Genomic DNA, 19,056 nt, shown 5'->3' with positions numbered 1-19,056 from the left:
ATCAAAACTTCATTCATACATACAGCGCCTTGCAAAACTATTCAGACTCTTGGATTTCTTCACATTTTATTGTTACAAAGTGGGATTAAAATAGATCTAATTGTAATTTTGTTTGTCAACAATCTACACATAATACTCTAATGTCAAAGTGGAAGAATTATATATATTTTTTTAGATAAACAATTAATAACTAAATTACTGTTGTTGCATAAGTACTCAGCCCCTTTGTTTATGCAAGCCTAAATTAGTTCAGGAGTAAAATGTGGTTTAACAAATAATAAGTTGCATGTGAAATAATAGGGGTTGACGTGATTTCTGAATGACTAACCCTTCCTCTGTCCCCATACATACAATATCTGTAAGGTTTGTCATGGAAATTCAGTACTGAGAGAGACTTGGTCATTTCTTCAGCCAATCATATTTATTTAATATCGATTAATTATTGCAATAACGAAACCGTCGACCGCACACTAAGTTGTTGCTGAGAGCTTCCCTAACAATGAAAAACAGATCTCTTATATAGGACATTAAGAATGCTTAGTTCCACCCCTCTCAGGCAGATCAAAGAGCATCATGAGCCACTTTGGGTTCATCCTGTCTTTATCTGCACCTGGCATTATCTTAACCCCCGACCCTGGCCTAATTTCCCAAATGCCAGGATGTCTAAGACCCTTTGTTCCAGTCCATCTCTATCCCAGTTAGAACCACCCCACATCCTATCCATCTCCCCAGTGCACCACTGATCACAGAACGGAATGTGGCTGTAAAGTTTCATCGCCCGCTAGTAAAACCCATTTCCTCGACGTCCAGACTAGCTGCAGGAAACTAGAGTGGACACCATAAAAACTCCGCCTTAGCGGGCCAGTCTTACTCTTAGTTAAATATATCATCGTTTACTATTAATATCAAACAAATCAGGTAAGCATGTAATTTTTCCCTGACAGTCCTTCAGTCAAGTATTGCATTTCAAGCACAGATTCAACTACAGAGATCAGGAAACTTTTCAAAAGCCTCAAAGAAGGGCAGTGATTGGTAGAAGGGTAACAATAACAAATCAGACGTTGAATGTGTCTTTAAGCGTGATCTAGTTAATAATTATGCTGTGGATGATGTATTAAACCACCCAGACACATCAAACATACAATCGTCCTTCTGAACTGAGCTGCAGGACAGCAATGAAACTACTCAGGGATGTCACCATGAGGCCATTGGTGATGTTAAAACAGTTACATAGTTTAATGGCTGGTGTTGGTAGACATCTGAGGATGCAAAACATTGTAATTACTCTACAATAATGACCTAAATGACAAGAGTGAAAAAAATTATACAAATAAAGAGAAGAAAAATATTCAAAAAGGTGCACCTTGCAACAAAGCACTAAAGTAACACCGCAAGAACACCACAAAGGAGTACACTTTTCTCTAATTGCAAAGCCTCATGTTTGGGACAAATCCAACACGTCACTGAGTAACTGCCTCCTTATTTTCAAGGTGGTGGCTGCATCATGGTATGGGTATTCTTGACAACAATACTGTGGAGTTTTTCAGAATAAAAAAAAATGCGATGGAGCTAAGCACAGGCAAAATCAGATACAGTTGAAGTCGGAAGTTTACATACACCTTAGCCAAATACATTTAAACTCAATTCTCGTAAAAAGTCCCTGTCTTAGGTCAGTTAGGATCACCACTTTATTTTAAGAATGTGAAATGTCAGAATAATAGTAGAGAGAATGATTGATTTCAGCTTTTATTTCTTTCATCACATTCCCAGTGGGTCGGAAGTTTACATACACTCAAGTAGCATTGCCTTTAAATTGTTTAACTTGGGTCAAATGTTTCGGGTAGCCTTCCACAAGCTTCCCACAATAAGTTGGGTGAATTTTGGCCCATTCCTCCAGGCAGAGCTGGTGTAACTGAATCAGGTTTGTAGGCCACCTTGCTCGCACACGCTTTTTCAGGTCTGCCCACAGGTTTTCTATGGGATTGAGGTCAGGGCTTTGTGATGGCCACTCCAATACCTTTGTCGTCTTTGAGACATTTTGCCACAACTTTGGAAGTATGCTTGGGGTCATTGTCCATTTGGAAGACCCATTTGCAACCAATCGTTAACTTCCTGACTGATGTCTTAAGATGTTGCTTCAATATATCCAGATAGATGCCATCAAGAGCAAGGGAAATTATTTTGTGAAGTGCACCAGTTCCTCCTGCAGCAAAGCACCCCCACAACATGCTGCCACCCCTGTGCTTCACAGTTGGGATGGTGTTCTTCAGCTTGCAATCCTCCCCATTTTTCCTCCAAACATGACAATGGTCATTATGGCCAAACAGTTCTATTTTTGTTTCATCAGACCAGAGGACATTTCTCCAAAAAGTACGATCTTTGTCCCCATGTGCAGTTGCAAACCGTAGTCTGGCTTTTTCATGGCGGTTTTGGAGCAGTGGCTTCTTCCTTGCTGAGCGGTATGACAGCTGCGTGGTCCCATGGTGTTTATACTTGCGTACTATTGTTTCTACAGATGAATGTGGTACCTTCAGGCATTTGGAAATTGCTCCCAAGGATGAACCAGACTTGTGGAGGTCTACAATTATTTTTCTGAGGTCTTGGCTGATTTCTTTAGATTTTCCCATGATGTCAAGCAAAGAGGCACTGAGTTTGAAGGTAGGCCTTGAAATACATCCACAGGTACACCTCCAATTGACTCAAATGATGTCATTTAGCCTATCAGAAGCTTCTAAAGCCATGACTTTTTCTGGAATTTTCCAAGCTGTTTAAAGGCACAGTCAACTTAGTGCATGTAAACTTCTGACCCACTGGAATTGTGATAGTGAATTTTAAGTGAAATAATCTGTCTGTAAACAATTGTTGGAAAAATTACTTGTATCAAACACAAAGTAGATGTCCTAACCACCTTGCCAAAACTATAGTTTGTTAACAAGAAATTTGTGGAGTAGTTGAAAAACAAGTTTTAATGACTCCAACATAAGTGTATGTAGACTTCCGATTTCAACTGTAGGAAAACCTGTTTCAGTCTGCTTTACACCAAAGACTGGGAGACAAATTCACCTTTCAGCAGGACAATAGCCTACAACACAAGGCCAAATATACACTGGAGTTGCTTACCAAGAAGACAGGGAATGTTCCTGAGTGGCCAAGTTACAGTTTTGACTTAAATCTGCTTGAAAATCTATGGCTGTCTAGCCATGATCCCCAACATCTTCACAGAGCTTAACTTCACTAGGGTAGGGGGCAGCATTCGGAATTTTGGATGAAAAGCGTGCCCATAGTAAACTGCCTGCTACTCAGGCCCAGAAGCTAGGATATGCATAGATTTGGATAGAAAACACTAAAGTTTCCAAAACTGTTAAAATAATGTCTGAGTATAACAGAACTGATATGGAAGGCGAAAACCTGAGGAAAATCCATCCAGGAAGTACTATGATTTTGAAAGGCTGTTTTTCCATTGAAAGCCTATCCACCATACAAAGACTTAGGACCCAGTTCACAATCTCTATGGCTTCTTCTACATGTGGCCAGTCTTTAGGCATTGTTTCAGGCTTTTACTCTGAAAAATGAGGGAGATACAGCACTTCAATGAGTGGACAGTTCCAGACATGAGTCCAGCGCGTGATCGGGAGCGCGCCTTTGTTTCTCCTTTTCTATTGACGAAGCTTTGGTCCGGTTGAAATATTATTGATTATTTATGACAAAAACAACCTGAGGATTGATTTTAAACATCGTTTGACATGTTTCTACGTACTTTTATTGTACATTTTTTATTTTTTGTCTGTCGTGACCGCGATTTGTTCCAATAGATTGCTGAACAAAACTGAGGTTTTTGGACATAAAGAGGGACATTATCAAACAAAACGAAAATGTATTGTGTAACATGGAGTCTTCGGAGTGCAACCATATGAAGATCATCAAAGTTAAGTGATACATTTTATCGCTATTTCTGACTTTTGTTACTCCTCTTCTTGGCTGCTAACTGTAATGATTTGTCTGCTGGGCGCTGTTCTCAGATAATCGCAGGGTTTGCTTTCGCCGTAAAGCCTTTTGAAATTTGACACAGCGGTTGGATTAACAAGAAGTTTATCTTTAACTGGTGTATAACATTTGTATCTTTTATGTATATTTATTATGAGAATTTCTGTTTTGTTGAGTTTCACGCTCTGCAATTTCACCGGATGTTGTTTGAGACAGTGGATTACTGAACAAAACTGAGGTTTTTGGATATAAACATGGACTTTATCGAACAAAACAAACATTTATTGAGTAAATGGGAGTCTTGAGTGCAAACATGAAGATCAAAAGGTAAGCGATTCATTTTATCACTATTTCTGACTTGTGTAACTCCTCTACTTGGCTTGTTACTGTTTGTAATGATTTGTCTGCTGGGCGCTGTTCTCAGATAATCGCTTTTACATTTTAGTCATTTAGCAGACGCTCTTATCCAGAGCGACTTACAGTAGTGAATGCATACATTTCATACATTTTTTTCTCTCCGTATGGTATGCTGGATGGTCTGCTTTCGCCGTAAAGCCTTTTTTAAATCTGACACAGTGGTTGGATTAACAAGAAGTTTCTTTAAATCCATGTATAACGCTTGTATGTTTCATGAACATATTTATATATTTTTTTATAATGACTATTTCTGTTTTTGAATTTGGCGCGCTGCAATTTCACTGGATGTTGGTCAGGTGGGACGCTAGCACACACCCCCTAGTGAGGTTAAAGAATGTTTTAAAGAATAACATGCAAATATTGCACAATCCAGGTGGGCAAAGCTCTTAATAAACACTTACCCAGGAAGACTGACAGCTGTAATCACTGCCAAGGGTGCTTCTAACATGTATTGACTCAGGGTGCTGAATACTTACGGAACGACTAGATTGTTAATTTATATTAATCCCGCCCAAAACATGCTCACTTTGATAGAGTATTTTGTTGACAACAACTGCCAATACATTTTAATCCCAATTCTGTAACAATAGAATGTAAAGAAACCCAAGAGGTCTGAATACTTTTGCAAGGTGCTGTATATAGTTTAAGCGGTCAAAGGAATGATATTGCAGCAAATATGGTAATTCCAACCAGGATATGATCCCTGGATCCAGCTACTGTCAACAAAACACCTTAACTGCTACACCAAGAGGTCTGAAACCCTTGATAAGGTTTCTAAATGTCACTACAATATCTAGTTAAGAGTATGGTAGGGCTTACTATCCATAGTATGGACCCAGAGGGTTAGGGTTAGTGTATGGTATGTGTGTTGTATGTGGCCCTTTCTGGGTGTAGATCATGGCTTCCCCCTCACTCTCTCCTACACCCAGGTTCTGTTATCTCAGGCCATACATTTCTGGAGGAGACCCTCTCCCCCTGGTCATGCAGAGAGAGAGACCACAGAGTGAACAAAGGATTTCACTTGGCCGAACTCCTAAATCCCCAAAATGGGAGAATGAAACAAAATGTCCACTTGAGAGTGTGGGAATGGTCCGTGGACACTTAAGGGACAGTTATGTTGAGTGTGTTTCATTTGGTGACCTCATGAAGGACAGGAAACACACAACTTTTTCTCTGAATGTGTACATTTCTCAATTATGGGGTTTGCATCTAATTCTTGTATAAAGTTAACCTGTTGGGGCTAGGGGGCAGTATTTTCACAGCTGGATGAAAAACGTACCCAATTTGAACAGGTTACTACTCTGGCCCAGAAACGAGAATATGCATATTATTAGTAGATTTGGATAGAAAACACTCTGAAGTTTCTAAAACTGTTTGAATGGTGTCTGAGTATAACAGAACTCATATGGCAGGCAAAAACCTGAGGAAAAAGTCAAGCAGGAAGTTCAAAATCTGAGTTGTAGTTTTTTCAAGTGATTGCCTTGACTGTATACAGTGACTTAGGGTTCATTTTGCACTTCCTAAAGCTTCCACTAGATGTCAGCAGTCTTTAGAACAGTGTTTGAAGATTCTATGGTGAATTTGATGGGAATTAAAGCACAAGGAAGTAGGTGTCCCATTATAAGGCATGGGCTCAGTCACGCGCAATGACTTGGGAGCGAGCGGAGTTCATATTCACTCCTAAAGAGAACAGATAGTTCCAGTTGGAATTTTATTCAAGATATATGATAAAAACAACCTAAAGATTGATTCTATACATCGTTTGACATGTTTCTACAAACTGTAGTATAACTTTGACTTTGTCTGGACTAAGTAAGCACGCGCGTTGTGGATTTGGATAGTGAACCTAACGCGCGAACAAAATTGATTATTTGGACATAAATATTAACTTTATCGAACATTTATTTTGGAGCTGGGGTTCCTGGGAGTGCCTTCTGATGAAGATAATCAAAGGTAAGTGAATATTTAATGTAATTTCTTAGTTTTACTGACTCCAAGATGGCGGGTTTCTGTTTGCTTATTATTGGTGTCTTCTGGGCTGTACTCAGATTATTGCAAATTGTGCTTTCGCCGTGAACCTTTTTTGAAATCTGACAAAGCGATTACATTTAGGAGAAGTGTATCTATAATTCTGTGCATAACACTTCTATATTGATCAACGTTTATGATGAGTATTTCTGTAATATGTGTGCTCATTCACCGGTAGGTTTGGAGGGAAAACATTTCTCAACATTACGCGCCAATGTAAAATGCTGTTTTTGGATATAAATATGAACTTTATCGAGCAAAACATACATGTATTGTGTAACATAATGTCCTAGGAGTGTCATCTGATGAAGATCGTCAAAGGTTAGTGCATAATTTTAGCTGAATTTCTGGTATTTATGACGCCTGTCCTTGCTAGGAAAATGGCTGTGTGGTTTTTCTTGTGTTGGAACTGTCCTAACATAATCTAATTTTATGCTTTTGCCGTAAAGCCTTTTTGAAATCGGACAATGTGGTTGGATTAACGAGAGTCTTATCTTTAAAATGGTGTAAAATAGTTGATTATTTGAGAAAATGGAATTATGAGATTTTAGCTGTTTTTTAATTTGGCGCGCTAATTTTCCACTGGCTGTTGTCAAAATCAATCCCGTTAACGGGATAAGAACGGGAAGGGATTCCCTAGAGGTTAAGGAGTAAAGATGAAACTATTTGTGAAATGATGTAATGTTAATCTCTTATTTGAGAGAATTGTATTCTCTGTAAAGTGTAACTAGTCAGGGGCTACATTCCCGTGAGCACGGACATGATCAGGTGTCATGGAACAGCCCGTTTCTATTGTTACAAATAAAACATCTGAGGAAATTCTCAGACAGCTGTGTTTGCAAATAGTTAAGACCACGCAAACCCCGATGTAAGCAAAGGTTGCAATGGTTGTTGAATTCCTAACCATACCACGTGGAGCATTGGCTACACGGCTGGAAATCGTTAAAACTCTGAGACTATCGAGCCCTACAGAATAAGAGCAAATCTTTGATACTAATTACTAGTCTGCAGCTAGAAATTATGTAAACCTGGGATGCGATTCCCAACAACCACCAAAACATCTATTCTATGAGAACGTTTCTGAATGCTACTCTGAAGTATCCATTCTAACCACAAAATACTTTGATCTTCGAGGAAACGCAACCAGAGAGACTCTGATGAACTCTCCAGCAGACGGACCGGATTCCAACAGAGAAGAAAACAATGACGTACGGGTTTAAATATATATGTGCAATTATTCTCAAATGAGCGGCCGTTCATGTGCAAAGGATTAGCCTTTCAATGTATATAATTATAGACTGTGTAATGAATCCATTTGTCTTTCCCGCTCTCTGTCCCACCCCTTTCCCTTTGTCCACCAAGCCGTCATATCAGCTTAGTCCACTAGGGACTCTTTCCCATCATTGTTAGTAACCAATATCTACTGTTTGTTTATGAATTCCTGTGATTATTTAGTTAGTAAATATAGTTGAAGTCAGAAGTTTACAATTATCTGGATATATTGAAGCAATAGCTCAAGACATCAGTCAGGAAGTTAACGAGAGTCTCGTCTTTAAAATGGTGTAAAATAGTCATATGTTTGAGAAATTGAAGTAATAGCATTTCTAAGGTATTTGAATAACGCGCCACGGGATTCCACTGGCTGTTACGTAGGTGGGACGAAATCGTCCCGCCGACCCCAGAGAGGTTAAAGCTTGGTCGCAAATGGGTCTTCCAAATGGACAATGACCCCAAGCATACTTCCAATGTTGTGGAAAAATGGCTTAAGGACCATAAAGGTATTGGAGTGGCCATCACAAAGCCCTGACCTCAATCCAATAGAACATTTGTGGGCAGAACTGAAAAAGCGTGTGCGAGCAAGGAGGCCTACAAACCTGACTCAGTTACACCAGCTCTGTCAGGAGGAATGGGCCAAAATTCACCCAACTTATTGTGGGAAGCTTGTCGAAGATTACCAAATACTAATTGAGTGTATGTAAACTTCTGACCCACTGGGAATGTGATGAAAGAAATAAAAGCTGAAATAAATCATACTATTATTCTGACATTTTACATTCTTAAAATAAAGTGGTGATCCTAACTGACCTAAGACAGGGAATTTTTACCAGGATTAAATGTCAGGAATTGTGAAAAACTGAGTTTAAATGCATTTGTAAACGTGTGTATGTAAACTTCCGATTTCAACTGTAAATAATTGAGCCAATTGGTGTATGATGATTCATAGTAGAGGCTGGGTTCGTGCAGATAACCAACAATATACGACATTCAGATGAGCCTGATGAAGGTAATAACAATAATAATTCATTAATAGAAGACCAAAAGAGTTATATTCTGAAAATTATAACTTTGTAATCTGAACATTTTCCTTGGTGCCCAGACTTCCTAGTTAATTAAAATTACATGATTAGTTTAATCACGTAATAATAATTAGAGAATTGATTTGATAAAATAACAGTCTTCACCTTTAATGATGCCAAAGACACGACATATGTTAGGGTTAGTGTATGGTATGTAGGGTATGGTATGTAGTGGTAGTGTTAGGGTATGGTATGTAGTGTTAGGGTATGGTATGTAGTGTTAGGGTATGGTATGTAGTGTTAGGGTATGGTATGTAGTGTTAGGGTATGGTATGTAGTGTTAGGGTATGGTATGTAGTGTTAGGGTATGGTATGTAGTGTTAGGGTATGGTATGTAGTGTTAGGGTATGGTATGTAGTGTTAGGGTATGGTATGTAGTGTTAGGGTATGGTATGTAGTGTTAGGGTATGGTATGTAGTGTGTTTATATTACCATCCATAGTATGGACCCAGAGGGTTAGTGTATGGTATGTAGTGGTAGTGTATGGTATGTAGTGTTAGTGTATGGTATGTAGGGTGTTTATATTACCATCCATAGTATGGACCCAGAGGGTTAGTGTATGGTATGTAGTGGTAGTGTATGGTATGGTATGTAGTGGTAGTGTATGGTATGGTATGTAGTGGTAGTGTATGGTATGTAGTGGTAGTGTATGGTATGTAGTGGTAGTGTACGGTATGGTATGTAGTGGTAGTGTACGGTATGGTATGTAGTGGTAGTGTACGGTATGTAGTGTATGGTATGTAGTGGTAGTGTATGGTATGTAGTGGTAGTGTATGGTATGTAGTGGTAGTGTATGGTATGTAGTGGTAGTGTATGGTATGTAGTGGTAGTGTATGGTATGTAGTGGTAGTGTATGGTATGTAGTGGTAGTGTATGGTATGTAGTGGTAGTGTATGGTATGTAGTGGTAATGTATGGTATGTAGTGGTAATGTATGGTATGTAGTGGTAGTGTATGGTATGTAGTGGTAGTGTATGGTATGGTATGTAGTGGTAGTGTATGGTATGTAGTGGTAGTGTATGGTATGTAGTGGTAGTGTATGGTATGTAGTGGTAGTGTGTGGTAGTGTATGGTATGTAGGGTGTTTATATTACCATCCATAGTATGGACCCAGAGGGTTAGTGTATGGTATGTAGTGGTAGTGTATGGTATGTAGTGTTAGTGTATGGTATGTAGGGTGTTTATATTACCATCCATAGTATGGACCCAGAGGGTTAGTGTATGGTATGTAGTGGTAGTGTATGGTATGGTATGTAGTGGTAGTGTATGGTATGGTATGTAGTGGTAGTGTATGGTATGGTATGTAGTGGTAGTGTATGGTATGTAGTGGTAGTGTATGGTATGTAGTGGTAGTGTATGGTATGTAGTGGTAGTGTATGGTATGTAGTGGTAGTGTATGGTATGTTATGTAGTGGTAGTGTACGGTATGTAGTGTACGGTATGTAGTGTATGGTATGTAGTGTTAGTGTATGGTATGTAGTGGTAGTGTATGGTATGTAGTGGTAGTGTATGGTATGTAGTGGTAGTGTATGGTATGTAGTGGTAGTGTATGGTATGTAGTGGTAATGTATGGTATGTAGTGGTAATGTATGGTATGTAGTGGTAGTGTATGGTATGGTATGTAGTGGTAGTGTATGGTATGGTATGTAGTGGTAGTGTATGGTATGTAGTGGTAGTGTATGGTATGTAGTGGTAGTGTATGGTATGTAGTGGTAGTGTATGGTATGTAGTGGTAGTGTATGGTATGTAGGGTGTTTATATTACCATCCATAGTATGGACCCAGAGGGTTAGTGTATGGTATGTAGTGGTAGTGTATGGTATGTAGTGTTAGTGTATGGTATGTAGGGTGTTTATATTACCATCCATAGTATGGACCCAGAGGGTTAGTGTATGGTATGTAGTGGTAGTGTATGGTATGGTATGTAGTGGTAGTGGTAGTGTATGGTATGTAGTGGTAGTGTATGGTATGTAGTGGTAGTGTATGGTATGTAGTGGTAGTGTATGGTATGTAGTGGTAGTGTATGGTATGTAGTGGTAGTGTATGGTATGTAGTGGTAGTGTATGGTATGTAGTGGTAGTGTATGGTATGTAGTGGTAGTGTATGTTAGGGTTAGTGTATGGTATGTATGTAGTGGTAGTGTATGGTATGTAGTGGTAGTGTATGGTATGTAGTGGTAATGTATGGTATGTAGTGGTAATGTATGGTGTTTATATTACCATCCATAGTATGGCCCCAGAGGGTTAGTGTATGGTATGTAGTGGTAGTGTATGGTATGTTAGTGGTAGTGTATGGTATGTAGTGTTAGTGTATGGTATGTAGTGGTAATGTATGGTATGTAGTGTTAGTGTATGGTATGTAGTGTTAGTGTATGGTATGTAGTGGTAGTGTATGGTATGTAGTGGTAGTGTATGGTATGTTAGGGTTAGTGTATGGTATGTAGTGGTAATGTATGGTATGTAGTGGTAGTGTACAGTATGTTAGGGTTAGGGTATGGTATGTAGTGTATGGTATGTAGTGGTAGTGTACGGTATGGTATGTAGTGGTAGGGTATGGTATGTAGTGGTAGTGTATGGTATGTTAGGGTGTTTATATTACCATCCATAGTATGGACCCAGAGGGTTGCTCCACCTGATATGAACCACTCCAGCGAGCCTTCACCGTGGCTAGACCAAAGTCCCCGATCTTCACTGTAAGACCCTCATGGAGGAAGATGTCTACACATGTGTAAAGGACCTACAAATTCTGGAACATCACAGATTAGTGACAATTCTATATGGTGCCTTATGAAAAGGATACTGTTGGATTTCATGTCCCGATGAATGATATTCTTAGCATGTAGATAACTGAAAGAAAAAAATGTGTAAGAAATTACATTGTTGACAATGACTTAAGTTTCATGCATGTGTTTGTAAATGTTTGCTGGTAAGGCAGGTATGATTGAATCCAGCCCTTACTTACCACCTCAGGTATCAAAACATTATGAATCCATACCTAATTATTATTTCACCTTTATTTAACCAGGTAGGCTAGTTGAGAACAAGTTCTCATTTACAACTGCGACCTGGCCAAGATAAAGCAAAGCAGTGTGACACATACAACAACACAGAGTTACACATGGAATAAACAAACATACAGTCAATAACACAATACTCTACACAAAAGTCTATATACAGTGTGTGAAAATGAAGTAAAATTAGGGAGTTAAGGCAATAAATAGGCCGTAGTGGCGAAATAATTACAATTTAGCAAATAAACACTGGAGTTATAGATGTGCAGAAGATGAATGTGCAAGTAGAGATACTGGGGTGCAAAAAAATATATAAATAACAATATGGGGATGAGGTAGTAGGATGGGCTGTTTACAGATGGGCTATGTACAGGTGCAGTGATCTGTGAGCTGCTCTGATAGCTGATTCTTAAAGTTAGTGAGGGAGATATGAGTCTCCAGCTTCAGTGATTTTTTGCAGTTCGTTCCAGTCATTGGCAGCAGAGAACTGGAAGGAAAGGCGGCCAAAATAGGTGTTGGCTTTGGGGATGACCAGTGAGATATACCTGCTGGAGCGCGTGCTATGGGTGGGTGTTGTTATGGTGACCAGTGAGCTGAGATAAGGCGGAGCTTTACCTAGCATAGACTTATAGATAACCTGGAGCCAGTGGGTTTGGCGATGAATATGTAGTGAGGGCCAGCCAACGAGAGCATACAGGTCGCAGTGATGGGTAGTATATGGGGTTTTGGTGACAAAACGGATGGCACTGTGATAGACTGCATCCTGTTTGCTGAGTAGGGTATTGGAGGCTATTTTATAGATGACATCACCGAAGTCGAGGATCGGTAGGATGGTCAGTTTTACGAGGGTATGTTTGGCAGCATGAGTGAAGGATGCTTCATAGCGAAATAGGAAGCCGATTCTAGATTTAATTTTGGATTGGAGATGCTTAATGTGAGTCTGGAAGGAGAGTTTACAGTCTAACCAGACACCCAGGTATTTGTAGTTGTCCACGCATTCTAAGTCAGAACCATCCAGAGTAGTGATGCTGGACGGGCGGGCTGGTGCGGGCAGCGATCGGTTGAAGAACATGCATTTAGTTTTACTTGTATTTAAGAGCAGTTGGAGGCCACGGAAGGAGAGTTGTATGGCATTGAAGCTCGTCTGGAGGTTAGTTAACAGTGTCCAAACAGGGGCCAGATGTATACAGAATGGTGTCATCTGCGTAGAGGTGGATCAGACTCACCAGCCGCAAGAGCGACATCATTGATATATACAGAGAAAAGAGTCGGCCCGAGAATTGAACCCTGTGGCACCCCCATAGAGACCGCCAGAGTTCCGGACAACAGGCCCTCCGATTTGAAACACTGAACTCTATCTGAGAAGTAGTTGGTGAACCAGGCGAGGCAGTCATTTGAGGAACCAAGGCTGTTGAGTCTGCCAATAAGAATGCGGTGATTGACAGAGTCGAAAACCTTGGCCAGGTCGATGAAGACGGCTGCACAGTGTTGTCTTTTGTCAATGGCGGTTATGATATCGTTTAGGACCTTACTTATTCAAATACTTATTTCCCTCATTAAAATGCAAATCAATTTATAACATTTTTTGACATGTGTTTTTCTGGATATTTTTGTTGTTATTCTGTCTCTCACTGTTCAAATAAACCTACCATTAAAATTATAGACTGATCCTTTCTTTGTCAGTGGGCAAACATACAAAATCAGCAGGGGATCAAATACTTTTTTCCCCCCCACTGTAGAGATATATATATATATATCTCTCTCTCTATCTCCATAGAGATAGAGATATTTTTTAAATGTATGTAGTTCTGTCCGTGAGCTATTCTTGTCTGATGATGTTCTGTATTATGTAATTCTGTATTATGTTAAAATTTTTGTGTGGACCCCAGGAAGTGTAGCTGCTGCTTTTGCAACAGCTAACAGGGATCATAATAAAATACCAAATCAATTATAGGCTATAGCAGCAATATGATTGACATAAAATAGCATGCAACTAAAGACCATATGTCCCATGATTTTCTAAAATGGTCATTACTTTACAGGTAGCCATATCTCGTATATTAGGCCTCTCCTTTTGGGAGAGCAACACAATGTGACTATAGCAGGTATTGAACCCCTGCCAAACGATCAGCACACAGGTGCGCTAACCTCAAACCTAGTAGACATGCATTATGAAAAGCTCTGTTAATGTATTATATTATGAGTAAACAGCCTCAAATAGAAAAGATGAGTGCTTCTTCCAGGCCGCTAATAAATTACATCAATGCAATGCAACCCTCGCTTCCGCGAGAAGGCAGAATGTTGCTGCTGCTGACAAGCACAAGCTTTTGGCGGGGCTTGTTGCGTTGGCTACTTTTGCGAGAAGGCAGAGCGGTTCGATGCTGGTTGATGAATTTGACAATGAATGTAGTGGGAAAATACGTTTTTTTTGTCGACCAGAAGGTGACTGAATTGTTCAGGCTTATTGATAGTAATGAAGTATTTCAAAACATGAGCTTAAAAACAGGTAATAATAAACACGAATCATTATATTACTTCAGTCACCTGAAAAGGGCGCGTAGGAGTTCCTGTGAGGAAGAGTGATGTATCCAGGAAGAAAATGAATCTTCTGAAATTTCATTCGTGATCTTATGCTGCCATCTATTGGAATTATTTAGCAACTGCAGCAGTACTGAACAATTGTATATCCTTACTAAAGTAGTAATTACTCAGAATTGCAAAATATAAAAATGTTGTACTTTATTTTATCACTTAAAACCATAATATAACCATTTAAACCATATTAAACAATGAAACTGATAAACACCATACATTCAGGCGCTATCATTTGTTGACTTCTGTAACCGTAAAAGCCTTGGTTTCATGCATTTTAACATCAGAAGCCTCCTCCCTAAGTTTGTTTCATTCACCGCTTTCGCAAACTCCGCCAACTAACCGGTACCCCCCTTATATAGCCTCCACATTGACTCTGTACCGGTACCCCCTGTATATAGCCTCCACATTGACTCTGTACCGGTACCCCCTGTATATAGCCTCCACATTGACTCAGTACCGGTACCCCCTGTATATAGCCTCCACATTGACTCTGTACCGGTACCCCCTGTATATAGCCTCCACATTGACTCTGTACCGGTACTCCCTGTATATAGCCTCCACATTGACTCTGTACCGGTACTCCCTGTATATAGCCTCCACATTGACTCTGTATCGGTACCCCCTGTATATAGCCTCCACATTGACTCTGTACCGGTACCCCCTGTATATAGCCTCCACATTGACTCTGTACCGGTACCCCCTGTATATAGCCTCCACATTGACTCTGTACCAGTACCCCCCCTGTATATAGCCCCGCACATTGACTCTGTACCGTAACCCCCTGTATATAGCCTCCACATTGACTCTGTACCGTAACCCCCTGTATATAGCCTCCACATTGACTCTGTACCGGTACCCCCTGTATATAGCCTCCACATTGACTCTGTACCGTAATACCCTGTATATAGCCTCCACATTGACTCTGTACCGGTACCCCCTGTATATAGCCTCCACATTGACTCTGTACCGGTACCCCCTGTATATAGCCTCCACATTGACTCTGTACCGGTACCCCCTGTATATAGCCTCCACATTGACTCTGTACCGGTACCCCCTGTATATAGCCTCCACATTGACTCTGTACCGGTACCCCCTGTATATAGCCTCCACATTGACTCTGTACCGGTACCCCCTGTATATAGCCTCCACATTGACTCTGTACCGGTACCCCCTGTATATAGCCCTGCTATTGACTCTGTACCGGTACCCCCCTGTATATAGCCTCCACATTGACTCTGTACCGGTACCCCCTGTATATAGCCTCCACATTGACTCTGTACCGGTACCCCCTGTATATAGCCTCCACATTGACTCTGTACCGGTACCCCCTGTATATAGCCTCCACATTGACTCTGTACCGGTACCCCCTGTATATAGCCTCCACATTGACTCTGTACCGGTACCCCCTGTATATAGCCTCCACATTGACTCTGTACCGGTACCCCCTGTATATAGCCTCCACATTGACTCTGTACCGGTACCCCCTGTATATAGCCTCCACATTGACTCTGTACCGGTACCCCCTGTATATAGCCTCCACATTGACTCTATACCGGTACCCCCTGTATATAGCCTCCACATTGACTCTGTTGTATTCAGAGTCTGTATACACCTGTTGTATTCAGCATTTCACTGTGAGGTCTACTACACCTGTTGTATTCAGCATTTCACTGTGAGGTCTACTACACCTGTTGTATTCAGCATTTCACTGTGAGGTCTACTACACCTGTTGTATTCAGCATTTCACTGTGAGGTCTACTACACCTGTTGTATTCAGCATTTCACTGTGAGGTCTACTACACCTGTTGTATTCAGCATTTCACTGTGAGGTCTACTACACCTGTTGTATTCAGCATTTCACTGTGAGGTCTACTACACCTGTTGTATTCAGCATTTCACTGTGAGGTCTACTACACCTGTTGTATTCAGCATTTCACTGTAAGGTCTACTACACCTGTTGTATTCAGCATTTCACTGTGAGGTCTACTACACCTGTTGTATTCGGCACGTGACAAATAAAATTTGATTTGAATGCCAAGCGTCACATCTGGAGTAAACCTGGCACCATCCCTACGGTGAAGCATGGTGGTGGCAGCATTATGCTGAAGGGATGTTTTTCAGCAGCATGCACTGGGAGACTAGTCAGGATCGAGGGAAAGATGAACGGAGCAAAGTACCGACAGATCCTTGATGAAAACCTGCTCCAGAGCGCTCAGGACCTCAACAGGAGAACGACTCTCAGCACACAGCAAAGACAGCGCAAAAGTGGCTTTGGGACAAGTCTCTTAATATCCTTGAGTGGCCCAGCCAGAGCCTGGACTTGAACCCGATCGAACATCTCTGGAGAGACTTGAAAATAGCTGTGCAGCGACGCTCCTCATCTAACCTGACAGAGCTTGAGAGGATCTGCAGAGAAGAACGGGAGAAACTCCCCAAATACAGGTGTGCCAAGCTTGTAGCGTCATACCCAAGAAGACTCAAGGCTGTAATCGCTGCCAAAGGTGCTTCAACAAAGTACTGAATAATAACGTAAATGTAATATTTCCATTTAAAAATTTTAATACATTTGCAAACATTTCTTAAAACCTGTTTTGATTTGTCATTATGGGGTATTGTGTGTTGATTGATGAGGGGAAAAAACGATTTATAATAAGGCTGTAACGTAACAAAATGTGGAACAAAGCAAAGGGTCTGAATACTTTCTGAATGCACTGTGCTCCATGCCTTGTGTGGTCTGGTTTGGATTAGCTAATACATTAATAAACCATTCTAAAGTTTATTAATGTTCGGGTTAAATAACATTAAGGTAATCCTACTTCATGCCCTGTGCAGTCTAGTTAGGATTAGTTAACATTAGATAACATTAAGGTAATCCTACTTCATGCCCTGTGGTCTGATTAGATAACATTAAGGTAAACCTACTTCATGCCCTGTGGTCTGGTTCGGGTTAGATAACATTAAGGTAATCCTACTTCATGCCCTGTGCAGTCTAGTTAGGATTAGATAACATTAGATAACATTAAGGTAATCCTACTTCATGCCCTGTGGTCTGTTTAGATAACATTAAGGTAATCCTACTTCATGCCCTGTGGTCTGATTAGATAACATTAAGGTAATCCTACTTCATGCCCGGTGGTCTGATTAGATAACATTAAGGTAATCCTACTTCATGCCCTGTGGTCTGATTAGATAACATTAAGGTAATCCTACTTCATGCCCTGTGCAGTCTAGTTAGGATTAGATAACATTAGATAACATTAAGGTAATCCTACTTCATGCCCTGTGGTCTGATTAGATAACATTAAGGTAAACCTACTTCATGCCCTGTGGTCTGGTTCGGGTTAGATAACATTAGATAACATTAGATAACATTAAGGTAATCCTACTTCATGCCCTGTGGTCTGATTAGATAACATTAAGGTAATCCTACTTCATGCCCGGTGGTCTGATTAGATAACATTAAGGTAATCCTACTTCATGCCCTGTGGTCTGATTAGATAACATTAAGGTAATCCTACTTCATGCCCTGTGCAGTCTAGTTAGGGTTAGATAACATTAGATAACATTAGATAACATTAAGGTAATCCTACTTCATGCCCTGTGGTCTGATTAGATAACATTAAGGTAATCCTACTTCATGCCCGGTGGTCTGATTAGATAACATTAAGGTAATCCTACTTCATGCCCTGTGGTCTGGTTAGATAACATTAAGGTAATCCTACTTCATGCCCTGTGCAGTCTAGTTAGGGTTAGATAACATTAAGGTAATCCTACTTCATGCCCTGTGGTCTGTTTAGATAACATTAAGGTAATCCTACTTCATGCCCTGTGGTCTGATTAGATAACATTAAGGTAATCCTACTTCATGCCCTGTGCAGTCTAGTTAGGGTTAGATAACATTAGATAACATTAGATAACATTAAGGTAATCCTACTTCATGCCCTGTGGTCTGTTTAGATAACATTAAGGTAATCCTACTTCATGCCCTGTGCAGTCTGATTAGATAACATTAAGGTAATCCTACTTCATGCCCTGTGCAGTCTAGTTAGGGTTAGATAACATTAGATAACATTAGATAACATTAAGGTAATCCTACTTCATGCCCTGTGGTCTGATTAGATAACATTAAGGTAATCCTCTTCATCCCTTCTGATTAGATAACATTAAGGTAATCCTACTTCATGCCCTGTGCAGTCTGATTAGATAACATTAAGGTAATCCTACTTCATGCCCTGTGCAGTCTGCCTGGCGATGTCCATCAGCTGGAACATCTGTAGGTTGGTCTCTTGGATGTGAAGGTGGTGGTAAAGGCTGGAGCCGTCACACCACTGGGTCACTATCGCCAGGTTGTCCTCAGTCATATAGCCCATGAAGAGCAGGATGTTGACGTGACGCGTCTTCCTGTAGAGAAACAGAGAGGACTTTATTCTCTCCCCAGTCTCTCTAATTTGCTTTATTGGCATGACGTAACAATGTACTGCCAAAGCGTACTGTAGAGATTAAGTGATACATTTACAATATGAACATAAGTCAATATTGTCGACGGGACAACCGTAAGAACAATAATCAAGGGTCAAAATAACCACACAATGGACAATAACAATAAGCATAGAGGACATGTGCAGGTTGGTTGGTCTGTCAGACACTGTCCCTCATCTTATGGCAGC

At 40.4% G+C, this 19,056-nt stretch overlaps 1 protein-coding gene and 1 long non-coding RNA gene across 3 annotated transcripts in view; one reads left to right on the top strand and one right to left on the bottom strand.

The window, feature by feature from the left end:
- Positions 1-19,056, bottom strand: part of raf1b (Raf-1 proto-oncogene, serine/threonine kinase b) — a 70,890-nt gene that overhangs the window by 11,191 nt on the left and 40,643 nt on the right. For both annotated transcript variants that reach the window (XM_045704992.1, NM_001123524.1), the window contains 3 exon segments: positions 18,614-18,790; positions 11,584-11,630; positions 11,383-11,501 (listed from right to left, as the gene is read on the bottom strand). In XM_045704992.1, the coding sequence (XP_045560948.1) occupies positions 11,383-11,501; positions 11,584-11,630; positions 18,614-18,790 (343 nt within the window).
- LOC123729721 (uncharacterized) lies at positions 17,634-18,093 on the top strand. Its single transcript, XR_006761430.1, has 3 exons — positions 17,634-17,695; positions 17,766-17,897; positions 17,970-18,093. It is a non-coding gene; the product is annotated as an uncharacterized lncRNA (long non-coding RNA).

Source organism: Salmo salar, chromosome ssa22 (genome assembly GCF_905237065.1).
Source record: "Salmo salar chromosome ssa22, Ssal_v3.1, whole genome shotgun sequence".
NCBI classification, from domain to species: domain Eukaryota; kingdom Metazoa; phylum Chordata; class Actinopteri; order Salmoniformes; family Salmonidae; genus Salmo; species Salmo salar.
The sequence above is the reverse complement of the archived record's forward strand: the minus strand, read 5'-3'. Positions and strand labels throughout refer to the sequence as shown.